This window comes from Miniopterus natalensis, chromosome 4 (assembly GCF_054644295.1).
Source record: "Miniopterus natalensis isolate mMinNat1 chromosome 4, mMinNat1.hap1, whole genome shotgun sequence".
In the NCBI taxonomy this organism is placed as follows: Eukaryota; Metazoa; Chordata; class Mammalia; order Chiroptera; family Miniopteridae; genus Miniopterus; species Miniopterus natalensis.
The window spans coordinates 14,111,701-14,129,500 of record NC_142084.1 but is presented as its reverse complement, the minus strand read 5'-3'; the positions used below and the strand labels follow the sequence as shown (position 1 = coordinate 14,129,500).

The following is a 17,800-nucleotide window of genomic DNA, read 5'->3' as shown; positions in this document are numbered from 1 at the left end:
TGGAGAGCAAACCTCAGGAACAGCATGCTGCCCATAACTGCAGGCCCTTTCTCAAGGGGTATGTGTCAGACCCATCCTCCATCCGCTGCCATTTTTCTAACGCAGACCTTCTCCGGGTCTCCAGTGGCAGACAGCCCATTTAGTTAAAAATGTAAACAGGAAATTGTTTTCTGGCTGAATAGCCTGTGTGGCCAGGAAAAATGGTCATTTTTGCTGAGACACAACTTTAAAGGCTGGTTCTAAGCTAGCCCTGCCACAGACAGAGGCCTGCAATAGGATGCGGGTGTGGAAAGTCACGTATGTGGATTCAGGGCACTTACCACCGATGGCAGAGGCACAATGGACACAACTGATGAGGCTCTTGCCACCGAGAAAGCAATTATTCTGCAGGGCAAGGAGACATGTTAATGCTCCGAGGAACTACCCAGCAGGCATTGGCTGGAAGACACGGAGGTTTGGTCTGGAGAACTGTCTGGCACTGACCACACCTCCCAGAGTCAGTGCTCCTCCAGGCAGCTCTAGCGCCCCGTCATGTGGCCTTCCATGAACCCCTTGTGCTCCCACTGTGGCTCCCCTGTGTGCTGACGAGTTTTCTGGTGGTTATGTCTTGCAGCCCCCCGAATCCAAGCCCAACTTCACCCCTCTCGCCATCCTGGCCCATGTTCTCGGCGCCATCCAGCCCTATGCCCACCTCATCCACGTCCAGCGACTCCTCCCCCATCAGGTCTGTTGCAGGATTTGTTTGGTTTTCTGTTGCTGCTGTTGTCCTCTCATTGGCTTGGTCCTCTCTTCATGCAGTGTTCAGCCTCGTCAACTTTGTTCCCTGCCATCCAAACCTGCACTTGCTTTTTGACAGGCCAGAAGAAGCAGTTCATGAAGACGCCAGGTAAAATCGCGGACTATGGCCAATCCGCCCCCTTTATCCAAAGCCAGTCAGGGACAGCAGGTGGCCAGCCTCTGCACTCCCTTGATTTGCATGCACCAGCCTGCATTCTCCACGCCCTTTTGGACCCTTCCTTCAGTTTGAATTAATGATCTGTGATACTTGAAGTTTGGGGAAAGAGTGCCTCCCGAGCGGGCTTCCGTTTGGCTCGCTGTCTGAATCATGGAGCTCTCTGTGCTTTGGTATTAGGTGGTATCCGAGGAAACAGTGCCAAGACACACCCTGGCCTTTTCTCCCCTCATTTTTATCAGGTAGCATCAGGCAGTGTGTACTTGCGGGGTTAGACTATCGACCCTGTGCCCTGACACCTAGTTGCTGAGACCAGACCACTGGGAGAGAGATGACACAGAATAAGGAATCGAAGCATGAACTGATTTCTCTTTAAATTGCTCATGGCCACCTCCTTCCCGCCAGGTGCTCCCAGGAGTTGTCAGTGCTCCCAGCCTGCTTCTGTCTCCATGTGTCATGAACCGTGAGCTCTCGTGGGGACAGGCAGCACCTCTTTCTGAGGGTCAACCTAGTTCCTCTCCCCAAGGGCCATGCTATAGTTTCCCTGCTTTGGTCACGTCCAGATTTAATTCTTTGCACTTGATTGTTTTGGAGACAAAAAAAGCTGTTCAAATCCAGGAAATTAATTAATGAACTAAGCCCCTGCAGGGCCCCTCTGCTGTCCAGGTCCTCAGCGCGTGTGTCTCTCTAACTTAGTCTCTGTTCTCAGACAGTCAAAATGTAGAGCCCAGTTATACGCATCACGAGCATTTTGGGCCTTGGCAGCATTTCCTTGCCACTCATTTCTCCTAGCTGGCTTTCCCTAAGGGGTGGGTCCAACAGAGAGGCTTAAATAATTGATAAAGCTGAGTCTCACTTTTTAAAAAAAGAAACCCCTGTGCTGTTTACACACAGATGTACACATTACTTTACTCTTCTCCACTCACTTTTATATCTATCATTTTGTTCCATCCTTACACGAGAATGAGAGGAGAAATGGCCTGAACCCTGTGACAGGGAGAGAACACTAAGGCACAGAGAGGTGACTTGTACACAGTCACGTGGCTAAACGAGAGCCAATCCAGAATTCAGGACTTCCTGCCCTCAACGCAGCACTCTTTCTGCCAAACATATTGCTGCCCCCAAATTTAAGTTTCCGTGCAACTTTCAGCCCCCGGGCCTGGCCTGCTCAACTCGGTTTTCTATCCAGCTTTGTCCAGAATATGAGAAAGATAACTTGACAGTATATCCTTTTATCTTCACCTGGGAATAAGCTCTAAAATCAGATCATATTTTCCTGACACTCAAGTTATTTCCTAATGCTATCTTAGACGTATCCTGGGTGCTTTGGGAGGTATAGCATGGATGCTCCTGGTGAGATCACTGATGTCCGTGAGGACCTGAACCAGAGCAAACCACAGTGACCAGAGACAGTCACCTTCCAGAATGCCTCCCTCACCATAACAAAGACTTGGTCATTAGAAGAATATGGCTCCTTCATTTTGATCAAAAAGGAATAAAATCTTCAAGACGTTGGCTCCTTGGACAGAATGGGTTAGGGGACTCAGGATAGTGGAATCATTTAGCTAAAAATCTGAAATGTCTCTGAGCTTTGGGGCCCCGTTGCCTGTCTGTCCAGTCTACACCTCTATACTCCCTTCTACCTCCCAAGATATTTCCAGGTTTTTTTCTTCAGCTGCAACTTTCCTCTCCCAAAGTATTTCCCGATCGGCAGAGGATGGTGGTGGTAGAATCTGCTGGCCTGCTGTATTTGGGGCCATGGTTACTCAGCCCTGGCTCCTCTGGCCGTTGCTAGAATAGCACCATTTGAAGATGCTGCTTCACAACCCTTTAGGAAGCTGCCATTTTGAAATATGCAACGCCGAGTAGGGCTTGTAAGAGGCTGTCACTGAGCTAAATATACCAAGGTGAGCCTGGATCAGACAGTACTGGGGAGCCAGCCCATCAGAGCTCACCAACACAGAGGGCTAAAACCCACAGCTGCTGTTGCAGTATGGAGCCAAGCGGTGAGGCATGTGCCTATTGTACAGGCCCAGTGGAGCCTTTCCCCAAATCTACTTCCAGAGCATGAACTTCAGATTTCCTTTCCTAGGCAGAGCAGTTAAAAATAACTAATTATACCAAATGGATGGTCTCACGAACTTCTACATGATGTCTCCTATGGAGGTGGCTTCCTCTCCCCTCTTCAGAGCAGCTTTGGTGCTTGTTAGTTCAAGCTCAGAAATGAAGATGCCTTTCACAGCACATCAGAGAGAGGGTACTTTTACATTTCCCTTTCCTTTCATTCGTACCCCCAGAAAAGCTCCCAGCCCCAAACCCATTCCTTGCATTTGCACAAGGGCCCCTGGAAATGGTCCTAAGTTGCAGCCTGCCAATCTCTCTGGCCCCATCTCCCTGTCATGCCACACAATGGAGAGTGGGCCATTATTTTGCAAGGCTTGCAAGGGCATTTGAGGGAAACTCCTCTGAGTGCTTTCCTGGCCTTGTGCCATGCTCAGAGGCAAAGATTAAAAATGAACTAGCAAAGGGTTCCAAACTTGTTCATGCCCTTGAAGGCCCAGCTGAGGTCTGAAGGGCACTGTCACAGGAGCAGCTGAAGGCACCCCAGGCTTTCTATGTCCAGTGCTGAGAGGCGCTGCAGAGGAGAGGGAGCCAGAGAGCCAAAGAACCAAAGATGCTTGGTGGGGATTTTGTATTTTTTTTTATTCAGAGCCAAAGCCTACAAACACAGCCTTTGTGCCAAAAGGAGCTGTTTGGGTAGGAATTCTACCTAAAGCAAACTGCTCAAGGCCTTTGAGAGGGAGTATGGCATGGGACACTGGGCTTGCGGGGCCAACAGACTTTTTAAAAAGATAATACTCTTCCTTGGGTAGAGTTGCCAGATTTAGCAAATAAAATAAAAACACAGAATACCCAGTTACATTTGAATTGTAGATAAACAACAAAAGATTTTTTTCCCCCGGTGTAAGTATGACTTGTGTAATATTTGGGATATACTTACACTAAAAAGTATTCCTTGTTGATCTGAAATTGAAATTTGACCAGGTATCTTGTATTTTATTTGTCAGCCCTTGTCCTGGGGAACAGAGGTGTTCCCTTTAAAAAGCACCCCATCTGTCATCCCTCCCATTTTTACGCACATCCTAAGAGGGTGGGAGGAGGTCTCAGGGGAAGAGACCCTCTATATACTATGGTCACCTATTAATTTGAGAGAAAAGCAAGGCTCTTTTCTGACCTATGTTTTCTATTTATTTATTTATTTATTTCATTTTTGTTACTATTTTTTTATTCTATTAATTGGGGAGAAAAGCCAGGCCCTTTCTTGACCTATGTTTTTATTTACTTATTTTTTATTATTATCTTTTACACCTCACCTGAGGACATGTTCATTGATTTTTAGAGAGAGGGAAAGGGAGAAAGAGAGAGAAACATCGATCAGCTGCCTCCCCATGTGCCCCAACCAGGGCCATGGATCGAACCCGCAACCGAAGCATGTGCCCTGATCAGGAATCGAACCCAAGACCTTTCGGTGCACAGAACAACGCTCTAGCCAACTGAGCCACACTGGCCAGAGCTGTTTTTGTTTTTATTTTTTATTGTACCAGTTCATTGTCTCTTCACTATTCAATTCTAAAAGCTTGATATTAGTGGAAAATTACCCCTCTTGAATGATAATCTTGGGCACCATTCCCTCCGCTTTCTTCCTGCCAGATATGCCCGTTGGTTTCCCTGGCTTGCCCCCATTTGGTCCCATTCCCTTTATTTAATGAGGTTAATAAGTAACCTCTAGGAAAATCCAGCTGGAGGAGCCTTACCTCAGCTGATCTTTCCCTCGCCTTTTATTTCCCTGTATGCAGTCTCTTCGCTCTCTCCTCACCTGCTCTGCCCTGTCCTCAAGGGACAGTGACCCTGACTAATGTCCACCTTCCATGTCATGACAGGCTCTACTTACCTGTCAGTATGGGGTTTTGGCCACTTAGCACTGTTCACAGCTAGACAACTCCTCTCTGCTGCCGACTCCCTCAAAAAGAAAAAAGAAAGAAAACAAAACAAAACTTTCTTTCCCTCCCTGGAAAGCTGCATGTTGGATATTTGGCCCTCGCTGGCTCATGCACAGACTTGGTTTGGTCAGCTCACAGAATGTGCCCCTTGCTCTGGACTTTATTCTGACTTCAATGATAATTACACAGGAAGAGCTGTCTTCCATTAGAGCTGATGAATTCTACAGGCTCTTCTTTCCTTTATTCCCAGAGGACCCACTTCCTTTTTTCTGAATTTCCCAGTTTTCTCCCACCTGGCCATCACCTCTTGGCTACTAGAAGACCAGAGAGAGCGTCAGTGAACTGCACCCTGGCAACAAGTTCTGGATAATCATTTACTCTTATCATTCTGCGCAGTAGACATTGTTAGCCTTCTTTCCTTCAGTTTTCATGGAGCCCAGACTAGAAGTTCTAGATGCCAGGCCCTGGGATAGGTTTCCATCCATCCAGGGCTTCTCTTTCCCAAAGGGAAGCTGACCTGGTGACTCCAAGAAATAACAATTCCAGAATGACCCAAGGTGCCTTGGCCCTTCTGATTTTGTCTGGATTTACAGAACACCAGTCATCCCTCAGCTGAATCTCAGTTGGTCATTAGAAATTAGTACACCATGGAAGGTTTAGCACCACTCACTCCTTGAGGCTGTCCATTAATCAAATGAAGATAAAATAATAACACATATACCTTGAATAATTGCCTAACCCAGAGCACCTACTTACCCTTCTGTTATTCTGCCCTGGAGCCCCTACGTACGCTTCCTCAGATGGCTTGGAGGGAGAAGGAGATTGCTTTTACCAAATAAAGAGCCAGCTTTTGACTGTTGAATGTAATTTTTCTTATGTCCCTTGAGGAGTCCATAGATCATTTGGAAGTAGTTGGATATGAAAGCAAACATTTATAGAAGGTAATAGGATTTACCAGTTTTACACTTTATTCTCTGGAACATGGGTTCGCCTTCAGTGGTCCTTGGCCGTATCTGGCCTATCACCTGTCTTCGCAGTAAAGTTTTGAAGGAACACAGCCGCACTAGTTTCTTTACATGTTGTCTGTGGCTGCTTTCATGCTACAATACAGAATTGAGTAATTACACGAGAGACCATATGGCCCACAAAGCCTGAAAGATTTCCTGTCTGGCCCTTGACAGGAAGAGTTTGCCAACCCCGGCTCTAGAACAGCCATTCTCAGCCCTGGTTGCACACTGGAGTCACTTGGAGACCTTTTTAAAAATCCTGATGCCTACATTTAAATCTACAAGTCACAGTAGAATCCAGACATCTGCATTTTTTTAAAAGCTTTCCAGGTGATTCTGATACACAATGAGAGTGGTGGTTGTTTACACTTGTTGGACATGAGAAGGGGAAAAAAAAAAAAGCATGGTGTCCCCTCTCCCTGCTTCCCACACTCCCACACATGTTCACATGTGTAACTGCTCACATGCACATCTTGCCTGTTCCCTGCCCTACCTGGCGGTCAGGGAGTTCCAGCCCTGGAATCCTGCTCCACCAGCCCCATGAGAAATAAGTAACATCTGGGGAAGCTGATGTCAGCCCACGGCCCAGAACGGAAACCTGGCTTTGCTAGAATTTCTCATTTTTGACTCACCCAGCATTGCCAACTTCCAGCAGGCTCTGTTGGGAGTTTCTCCGGTACACCCTGGAAGTTCTCTCCTGCCCCTCCCTCCCCCCTCCCCCTCCCCAGCCTGCCCTCCCGCTGCTTAGCTCTCATACCTCCTAGGTCAAGTTATAAGGTGGCACAAGGTGACCTCACAAGAAATGTGGTTTCTCAGGGCTTGCGGCTTTTCTCTGAATGTTTCTCATTTTTCTCTGGTGACCTCTGCAGCTTTCCCACCTCATGTTCCACCACCTGGCTGCCTGGTTAGGCTCTTCCCACTGCAGAGGGCTAGGCGGCCCCAGGGAAGGGGGAGAAGAGAGATGGACTGCCTGGAGCTTGCAGAGGGTTTGGAAAGTTGCTAACTAAATGCCTGTCTTCACGCAGCACACCGTTCCGGAAGGCGAAAGCCTTGTACGCCTGCCAGGCTGAGCACGACTCGGAGCTCTCGTTCACCGCAGGCACCGTCTTTGATAATGGTGAGTTTTCTCCAAGTCCCCTCACGAGGATGGGGGCTGGGGAGCAAATAAAAAACTAGAGTTTTCAAAGCCCCTACCTAAGGAAAATCTCAGGTGAATGGGTAAGACTGCCAATGAGTGTGTGTTTGTGTATTTTCCCAAAATGAGAGAGCAGCAGCAGGATGCGCTGTCAAGCGTGTGGTCAGCTGACAGAGGCAGTCTCCTCGCAGGGTCACAGACATAAACGTGACTGTGCCTCATAGGACTCAGTCCAGCCCCTGGCGGTGGCCTTGAGAGTTCGGGGCCGGACAGAGGGTAGGCGTCAAAGGAGTGGAGAACAGGGATCCTGCAAGTGGTCGGAAGCTCAGGATGGCAATGGAGGCTGCAGGTTCTATGCCCCTTTTCTCTTGGATTTGACGGCATCGCTGTCCACAGCAGGCGAGGCTGGTTTCTGAGACGGCAGGGCACTGGGCGAGTTCCAAGCAGTAAGCCTCGCTGTGTCCCTGCCCTCCCCCCCTAGAGCCACACCACCCAGTACCCGCCAGCTGCCCTGCAGGGTGTCCTGATGTGCAAATGGATTGGTGACACCTGCCCTGTAGAATTTGGAACTAGCGCCTGCTCGATGCATTCTCTTCTTTCTTTCTTTTGTTTGTTTTCCTCTCTAGAAAAATAATATTTTTAAAAGGCAGAATTGATGTCATATTTTGTCATAACTTATCATTTGCCTGAGATTAAAATTAGGATCCTGAGAATAAAGCCTAAGTTGCTGTTACAGCTGAGATTTTACCCCAGATAAAGTTCTCCTTTGGGGTTAATCTTCCTAGATCCCTGGGTGAAAGGGTATGTTTTGCTCAATGAGGAAGCAAAAGCAGCTGCCTGGTTTCAGGAATTGGACATTTTCCAGGGCTCCCTTCTTGACCTCAGGTGGGGTGAGGGCACAGTTCCTAGTCAGGGATGAGTGCATTTTGCCCAAGCACTCCCCATCGTGGCCAGCCAGCCCACCCTGGCCTATACCACACCTCCCATTGCCTGTCTGAGATCCAGAAATCCAGGGCAGCCAGCACTCCCACATAGTGCTGGAGAAAATGACACTAGATTCAGGCTACTAAAGCTCACGTCCTGGCTTGATCACTTGCTCCTGTGTGACCTCAAGCACGTAACAGAGGGTTGTGAGAGAAAATCAAGATAGTGTGCATCGTGTATTTAAAATAGTTCTCAACACATACTAAGCGTTCAGTATGTTATTGTTGTGGTTGTCATCATCGTCGTTACATCAGTCTTGGACAAAGACCCTGATTCTGTCATAGTTCTTAGTGACAGTCTTTGCTTTCATCTGACAGGACCCAGGCCTGGCTCTCGGCTGTGCAGGAGGTAATGCACCTTGATTCCCTGGGCCCTGGCTCCATATAAGGGCCTCGAGGTCCAAGTCAGATCAGAGCTGGGCTCCTGGGGCCCAGTCTTGAGTGCATCTGCCTGCCAAGGGGCTGCCCCAGTGTACATGGCCCCCTGTGTTCATCATTTCAGAGATACTGAGCAGGCACAGGTAGAAAGAATGGGGCACTGGTCACAGAGCACCTGGGGGTGAGGGTGACGTGGTCTGCTGGGCCTGCATCCTCTTTGATTGTCCTCAGAGCCCCCAAAGCACTGTCCTTAAACTTTTGCTCCATTTTCGCTTGGCCCCTTTGCAAATCAAAGTGCACAGACAGACAGCCCAGCCTCTTCTCCTGGGAGCAGCTGGAGCACTCAGGCCCCAGCAACCCTGCAGGGGAGTGGGTCCACCGAAGGCTGTCCAGAGCCATGTCATTGTTGAGTGTCCCCCAAATGGGCCCATGTGGCAGAGTCACAGCCGGACCATCACGTGACACAGTTTCCACGGCAGACAAACCAGGGTGGGCTGCATGTAGGAACTGGTGTCCTGCCCTGTCAGCGGGGGAGAGGCTCCTGCCCATAGATGAGCAGGACTTGAGATGAGCGGCCCCACCTTTACTGGTGAATCCAGTTTCAAGATCTGTCCTCTAAACCCCAACTCACGGTTCCCCTTTGCAAGGGGCTGCTGTGGTCCTACCAGCTACTCACTCTGACAACACAAAGGACCCCTGATCGCAGGGGCAGAATCGGTTTAAGCTCCCGGAAGGTATGTGAATGCGTGTGTGTAGTGTGTGTGTGTGTGGTGTTTGTGGCTCCTTTTCTTCATTTTTAAACCGCTATATTGAGATACCCACATACCATAAAATTTACCCATTTAAAACATACAACTCAGTGGTTTTTAGTATATTCAGTTGTGCAGCCATCACCACTTCCTAACTCCACAATATATTCATTACCCCCAAAAGAAACCCTGTACAGTTTATCAGCCGTGCCCCATTTACTCATAACCTTACCCCACCTGGCCTCAGTAACCACCGTTCTTTCTGTCACTTTTCATTTGCCTGCTTGAATAATTCATGTAAATGGAATTACACATATGTAGTCTTTGTAGCCGGCTTCTTTCACTTAGCAGCGTATTTTCAAGGTTCATCCATGTCGTATCAGGTGTCGGAACTCCATTCCTTTTTATTGCTGAATAATAGTCCTTTGTACAAATATATCACATTTGATTAATCCCTTCATCAGTTGATGGGTATCTTTATTATTTCCACTTTTTGGCTGCTGTAAACATTTGTGTACAAGTTTTTGTGAGGACATATATTTCCCACTTTGCTGATACACCTGGGAGTGGGATTGCTGGGTCCTACGGTAACTCTGTGTTTCACTATTTAAGGAACCGGCCAAACTGTTTCACAAAGGGGTTGCAGCATTTTACATTGCTACCTTTTGTTTTCAAGCCTTCCGTTGGAAGTAGTGTAAGTAGCCGACCACAGAAAAGAAAAGCAAAGATACCTAGGTAGTTTTAACTGCCAAGTCCTTTCCTCAGCCTAGCAGGTTCCAGGACTTCTCCCACCCCACAACTCATAATCAGCGTAAATCCTGCCCTGACAAACGAGCGCCGGAGAGAGGTTTGGTTTACCGAGTCAGAGGCGTTGCCCAAGCCTTCCTGTGGCTTCAGGGAGTCATGGCAGAGGTCACTGACACCAGTTTGTTTTTAATCAGCAATGCCAGTGACCTTTTGAATTCCCTGAAGAGCGAAAGGCCAAATTAAGTCCAGAAGAAAACACCTTTCAGTGTTGACCGAGCTGCAGTCGAAGAAGATCTGACACAATGTCAATCCACTATTTAGACTGATTTGGCTGATAACACTGTATTGTGTTCGATTTTTAGAAAATGCTACATGTCCTCCATGTTCCCCTTCCCGTCACCTCTGTTGGAGAAATCAGGCATTAGAGGCAGAAACAACTATTTACCTGTTAGGCAGGGAGAGCTCTTTCTTTGTTCTATCTCTTGTTAGTTTATTATTGGAGATACTAGGCAAGGGCTGTTTAAGTTGAATGCTCTGTAGCTGCCAGGTGAAATTATTAGAGCAGTTCGAAGGAAGTTTCCTAATGACAGGGTTAGAGAGAGAGAGAGAGAGCGTGCGCGAGCGTGTGTGTGTGTGTGTGTGTGTGTGTGTGTGTGCGTGCTTTCAGGACCAAGAGGACTAAATCCAGAGGAAGAGGGGAAAGTCTGGGGTTTCGTAATGATTAATCCCCAAGCCCTGGCTCCCAGGGCCCGTGCTGGGCAGCTGGGGCACTGCCTGGTCAGCTCTCGGACTTTGTGCAGGGGGAATGGATGCGCAATACTCGGAAATGGCTCCAGGGGCAGCCCTTGCCAGCCTACCAGGAAACTGCCAGCTTCACCAAGAGCAGGCACCTCAGACAGTAACTGGAAAGAGAAACAACTTGTGTTCTCGGTAACATTAGTCATCTCGAAGCTACGTGATTAGTGATCCCTGGAAAATTCACATGGTGTTCACCAAAGTAGAGTTCTTAGGATTCCTTCATCAAGGTTTGAGATGGACTGGCTCCATCATTCTCGGGGCCCGGGGTGCAGTGTGAGTACAAGGCAGGGCTGCCCAGGGTCTCCTTTACTGACAGAGAATGTCCTCACCAGGGCTCAGGCAGTGGGGTGACGGGTTTCTCTGTGGAGCCCTCAGCCTCCCCAGCCCTCCCTGCTACCAAACCCACGCCCAAGCTGCCTCCATCCCTCACCCGGTGTTTCCACCAGCCGCCCAACTGGCCTTGTCACGTCCACTCTTGGCCTCATAACCATTCTCTACACAGCAGCCAGGGTGACCTTTGAAAAATGGGAATCACAGCATATTATTTTCCTGCTTAAAATACTCCAGTGGCCTCCCGTTGCTCTTAGAATTATTGGCGAGGACCTCCCCGGCCCAGCCTCCGCCCCGCCAGCCCCCGCAAACGCTCCCTCCATACACTGCAGCCTCGCACACCTTCTCCATGTTCTCAGACGGGGTTGGCAGCCGTGACCTGCCAGTCAAGCCTAGCCCCCTGCCCATCTTTGTAAATAAAGCTTTACCAGAACACAGCCACCCACACCTCTTTGTTTACATATTATCTATGGCCAGACAGTGGCAGAGTTGAGGAGAGACGCACAGTTACTATCGGGCTCTTTAAGAAAAATTGCCAATGACTGTTCTAAAATCACACCGAGCCTGTCCCTGTCCTCAAGCCTTTGCACTTGCATCAGCCCTGCCCAGTGGCTCCTCTGGATCATTTAGGTGTTAGCTTGTTGAGCTCCTCCCCACCCACCCACATCCCTCTCCCAGTCTCTTTCTCTCCCCTCATCCCTACCTAAAATTATATGCTTCTGTATTATAGATGGTCCCTTCCTGAGAGCAGGAGCTTGTCTGCTTGCTCTGTCCTATGTCTGGGGACTTAGCACAGTGTCAGGCATGTGGGAGGCGCTTAATAAACACATGTTAAATGAGTAAATGCATTCGGACTGCACAGGGTTCTGTGCCTCTTGCAGCCAGTGCTGCCTCCCTGGGGGCTGCTGGCCTTTGCAGATCCTATTTGCACACTTGCTGCTTGTCTACAGTGAGCGAAGGAGGGGAGAGAACATGAGCTGCGTGTACAGGGGCGTGTGGCGTATATACGGATAGAGCTGCGAGAAAGTGGTTGGCAGGAAGCACGCCCATGTCAGCAGCAGCTTATATTTATTATATGCTGGCTGTGCTGGAGAGCTGCCCGGGCAGCTCTCTGCAGCATCTTGTGTGTTTATATAGCGCATTGGACACTGGTGCAATTCAGAAGGTTGGACATGGGCACAGTTCAGCCCAACAAGTACTTGGGAGCATCTCTGAGGTTCAGAGCAGTGGGCGGGGTCAAAGTGGTCGTGGTTAAGACCGAAGACTCTGGGGTCAAATATCCTGGGTTCAGATAAACCTCCATCATCTACCAGCTGTGTAATTTTGGGCAAGATGCTTAACCTCTCTGAGCCTCAGTTTCTTATCAGGAAGATGAAGAGAATAACAGAACCATCTCCATAGTTATTCTGAAAAAAAAAGTAGGTGACGCAGGCCAAGCACTTAGCAATAGACCCTCCACTTAGCGTGTGCTCAACGTATGTAACATCAATCTCACCCTTAGGGATCACATTCTCTGGTTGAACAGAGGTATAATGTAGTGGGAAAGGGCTTGGTCTCTGGAGTCAAACAAGCTGGGTTCAAATTCTGGTTCTACCAGTGTGGCCCTGCACAAATTAATTTACCTCTCTGAGCCTTCATTTTCTCATCCGTTAAATGGGGATATTAATAGTATAAACTAAGCCCTGCGGGGTGTGGCTCAGCGGTTGAGCGTCGACCTAGGATCCAGGCGATCGGGGTTTGATTCCTGGCCAGGGCACATGCCCGGGTTGCGGGCTCAATCAATGACTCTCTCATCATTGATGTTTCTGTCTCTCTCCCTCTCCTTTCCTCTCTCTGAAATCAATAAAGATATATTTTAAAAAAAAAATAGTATGAACTAGGATCTTGAGGGTCAAATGAATCAATATGTATCTAAAGCTTTGAACCCATGGCTGTTTCCCAGTCACCATTTCTAGGTGTTAGCTTGTGTCATTTTAATTCACCAGGTAGAGGGGAGGAATGACGCATGTTGAATGATATAATACTAGTTAGTGAAGCAAAGCTGAACACATTTGAGCAGCATTAATAGGACGAATGTGGAATGTTCTCTGAGCATTCCAGGAGGCTGAGAAAGGAGGGAGCAGGGGGATGGGACTCTGTGACCATATTGGAGGAGGTAGGGCTTCAACTAAGCCTTGAAGTATGAGGAAAGGAAGCAAAGAAAAAATGGGAGAAAGCTGGAGGTTCTGTGGGGATCTGGTGCTGCCTCCTTCCTCTCATTGGTTAATGAGAATTTGCATTTCAATTCTTATGACCACCCTCATTACAGAGGCATTTTGGCACAGAAAAGTTTTAACCTTTAACTTCCTGTGAATGAGTTAAAATGCAGGCCTCTGGGCCCCACTCCTTGAGATTCTGATTGAACTGATGTTCCACGGGGCCTAAGAATCTGCCGTTTTAATGAGCATCAGTGGGCACCACACTTTAATAAAGCCTGATATGAAGGCTCCAGTGAGTCAGCAATCTGACCTAAAGGCTGTATTGTCCCCTGCAGCCCCCCTGTGACACATCTGTTGTTCTTCAATTTAGGGGACCTCCTTTGTCCCCTCCAATTCTTCTCTTACTTTGCGAATTCCATTTCCACTGTTTGCAGAAATTAGCACCTCAGCACCTGAGCTGTGTTTGAACAGCTGGCAGAAAGGGAAAAATCTCTGGAAGACACGGACTTAGCACGTCCAGTGGAGTGTCAACTCAACTAGGAGCTCTGCTGCAAGGGCGGGGGGGGGGGGGGGGTCTCTCTCTGTTTTTTCTTCTGTTTTCTTCTGTTTCCCTCCTGGGTCTTTTATTTTAGGGAGTGAGTTTGGTTTGTTTGTTTTGGGTTCTAAGCGTTTTAGGTTTCCCAAAGCTTAGGGTATTGATACCAGGCCCTTACCCAGGTTTTACCAGGAGAGATTCTTGCAGACCAAGTGACTGGTCAAATGACACAGGGCCACCTGCCAAATGACTGGTACTGAGCATTCACTGTGTCCTGACTCTCTTGAGTGCTCTTTGCATGTCAGCTCTCCTTGAACCTTCACAAGAACCCACGGAGGGAGGAGAGTTTTATGATCATCACTTAATAGGTGCAGAAACCAAAATGGTCTTGGCAGTGTCATCAGGATGGATGGGTAGAAGGCAGGGGTCCTGGGGTGCTGGTGTTTTAGGGGCAGGACGGGAGAACTGGTCATTGGAGAAGCCAGGTTGCTTTTCAGTTGCACTGTGTTCTTCCCAGGCACTTCTCTCTCCTCATGTGGGGGTCCCGAATCCTCCAAGTACCCTTGCTATTTTTGATTTGTTCCTGAAGCCTAGTGATAGGAAATTACGTACACATTTTGGAGGCCACCTAACAGATGTCTGACCTTGTCTTTTCCTACAGGAACATTCACGACCTAGACAAGGTTGCCTGTGATCTTCTGTAAGCCTCAGTGTGTGTCCTGCTTCCCCATTGGCTCCCCTTCTTGCTGCTTTCCATACAAACTGAAACTAGATTTGTATAGTAGTGTTGGCAGAAATGCTTTTCTAAAACAAGCTCAGGAAGTCGCTTAATTAGCCTAGGAAGGGAATAGGGGAAAATTCATTCTCTCCAAACAATCTCGGAAAATTGGAGTTTTCCTAATCCATTAATAGCAAGTGCCCTGCCTTGCCCGGGCAATTTGTATACTCCCAGTTCGCAAGCACGAGCAGCCCCCATCTCCAAGTCCCATAATTCCTTCTTTCTTCCTTCCTATTTTGACTACTTTGCAGACTCAGCTGGATCTTATATAATCTTTGCAATATTATAGTAGTTTCCATGGAGATGGATTAAGGTGTCACAGAGGTGGGTATATATTCTTTAGATATTGAAAAACCAAAGGGGCAGAAATTTTGAAAGTTGCTATAGAGGAAAAGGAAGCTTTCAGACTTGTATACAGGAGGGACAAAAATTCTAGAGAACAGGAAAGAAAGCTCAGGGTATGGGTAGAACAGAGAAGGGGCTATTCTAAGACTGTAAAATGCAAAAGCAAAAACAAAAGCAAACAAAAAGCCCACAGAGGGAATTGGCAAGGAAATTAGAAGTAGAGGGTAAAGGTTTAAAGGCAAGTAAAATGCATGATTGGGAGCTAGTTTTCTTTAAAGTCTAGTTCTTAGCAGCCTTTTATGGGCACTCCTTGGTACAGAGTGAAAACTGGGTAGGTAGATGGGTACATGGACAGACAGATGGATGGATGGATGGATGGATGGATGGATGGATGGATGGATGGATGGATGGATGGACAGATGGATACTTAGATAAATATACAGATGGAGTACCATAACTGTGACTTCTAACCTAAAATTCGTCCCTTCTTTAGAGTTTAAACCAGGACCTTCAAAAAGTCTATGAAACCCTTAAAATTGCATGTAGAATTTTAAAAATCTGTGTCTGTTTCCATTTTTGTTGTGAAGAGAGTTCAGAATAGCCTTCATCAGAAGGCTTGTGTCCCACAAAAGGTTCCGAAGCTCTGGCTTAAACAGACCCCAGGATTATGTAACTTACTGAGCAGTTGCACTCTCCCCAAACGCCCCTCACACGTCCGCATCTGCACACCCGGCGCACAGCCACCTCCTGCCCTATCTGTAACGTCATCTCTCCGCTCTCTCCCCTTCCTGTTGCAGTTCACCCGTCTCAGGAGCCTGGCTGGTTGGAGGGGACTCTGAACGGAAAGACTGGCCTCATCCCTGAGAACTACGTGGAGTTCCTCTAACCATGGGCCCCAGCAGAACTGCTGAGCTTTCCATGGTTTCCATGACAACTGCTGAGTCCTGTGTTGTAGGTCGTTTCTCCTTGCCGCCGAGAAGTGCAGGGTGGCTGACTCTGCTGCTACCTGTCAACACGAGTGTTTCTGTGAACTTTGGTGTCACCCATCCCCACAATCATCTCAGCCGACATGTGGTGACATTGCCAGAAACAAGTAAATCAGCAGGGGAGGCCATTTGATTTTGGTAACGGGGAGAAAGGCTGCCAAAGCCATTTCTCTCATTCAGCACCCTGAATGGGGAGCACTTATTTTGTTTCAACAGTCACCCAAATTCCCAGCCTTCTGAAAGTGGAAATAAGATCTAAGTAGTCCTCAAGCGCATGCAGGCCAGGTACTGGCTCCGAGATCCAGGATGCGTCCATTGCTTTTGTTTACAGGAGACACTCTCACCCACCTCTACATACTTGAGACGCGCAGTGCTACAGGCAGCTGGGTCTGTTTGTTTGCATGCAGCATGGAGAGGGCTTACAGCACTGTTTACATAAGATCCAATCTCTCACCATCTCTAAAACAGCCTTGGCTCAGCATTAGCAGAATTCAGTCCAGTCCTCTCATGCAAGGGAACACACACACCCCACTTTCCCCTCCTCCCAAGCTAGGAACTTCTCTGCCACCGACGGCTGCCGCCACCTCGTAACCACGGCAACCCAACCTACTCTAAAACCAAACCAAAAAAATAACACACTGTCTTTGCGTGACACATTATTTTTTCTCCCCCCTTTTGGATCGTTTTTTGAATGGTTTTCCAATAACCTGGAGCAGAAGATCAAGGAATTAGAGTGGTCTGCTCAGGGCAGACAAAATAGCAACTGGGAACTTTTTCCTTTCTGATTTATTTCAGCGGCAGCAGGATATATTTGGAGCAAACTCTAGTAACCTCTTGAGATTGAATTACATGCAGGCTTAATATTTCTGTTCTTCCATGCAACTGGTGTTTGCTTTCTAGAGGGTATGCAATATGCTGCCTCTCAATGGGTGGGTGACACCCTCCCTTTCCTGCCTCACTCCCTAATGGCCTCCAGTTTACCTGTCCTTTCCCCTGCCCTCATCTGCCTCTAGCCCATCACTGACCACTCCTGGCAGTGCCCTAGGCTGCTGAGCACTGGTGCCCTGGTGGTTTTCAGGGCTGATTCCTAGGTCAGCCCTATGGCCTATAGTTTAAAAGGATACACATGTTCACTGCCACTCAGAAAAAGGGAACTGTTTCTCAGGCTTTTGAGTCATGAGACTAACATCAAAAGCCACTGTGATTCAGAAGGATACCAAAAGTTTGGGGTGTGGAAGGTGGGATGGGCATCTTCTGAGAAAGAGAATTCCCTGGGTGGAGAAGTTGGCCTGGACACTTCGGATTGACTTGGCCTCCAAAGGACAGAGTCCCCAGGATCTTCCACACTTGAATGTCCTTGCAAGAGTGACTCTGGGCAGGCAAACTCCAAACGGATGGACTGTTGAGCTCCCAGGATCCCCCAGGATGGCAGCCGTGCTCCAGAGTATTTCCTGTGTCTGGAATTCCTCTAGGGAAGTTTCAAGAAGAAGAGAAAAACTTGAATTGTGTTGAATTACTGTATCTTTTACATTTTTTTTTTTTTTTTTTGGAAAGATAAACCTGTAAATAGAGTGATTTGAAATACTGTATGGCAAAGTTTTATATTTGATATTCTTGAAGCTTGTTGCTCCACGCATTTAAGCTTTGATTGCTGAATGAGTGTGAATAAGGGAGAGAGGAGCGAGGTTGAAGGGAGTCAAGGTCATCACTCTGGCCTTGAGAAAGGAAAGGGAATTTCTGCACACGCTCTACTGGCTCTTGTTAGTGGGCATAACACATCGGCGGTGTTCAGTCTTCTTTATCCAGATGTGATTTTGAGCATTTCTTATGTGTTGGGTTTGGAGATGGAAAGAGCATCTTCGGGCAAAAAATCTTTCC

General features: G+C 47.9%; 1 protein-coding gene across 2 annotated transcripts in view; it reads left to right on the top strand.

The window, feature by feature from the left end:
- Positions 1-17,511, top strand: part of ARHGAP26 (Rho GTPase activating protein 26) — a 401,390-nt gene extending 383,879 nt beyond the window's left edge. Inside the window, exons 21-23 of one of the 2 annotated variants that reach the window (XM_087816295.1) lie at positions 614-724; positions 6,986-7,077; positions 15,734-17,511. In XM_087816295.1, the coding sequence (XP_087672421.1) occupies positions 614-724; positions 6,986-7,077; positions 15,734-15,822 (292 nt within the window). In that variant the 3' untranslated portion in view covers positions 15,823-17,511. Of the gene's footprint in view, positions 1-613; positions 887-6,985; positions 7,078-15,733 lie in introns of both variants that reach the window. The other variant, XM_087816294.1, reaches the window with a different exon arrangement.
- The last annotated feature ends 289 nt before the right edge of the window (positions 17,512-17,800 follow it).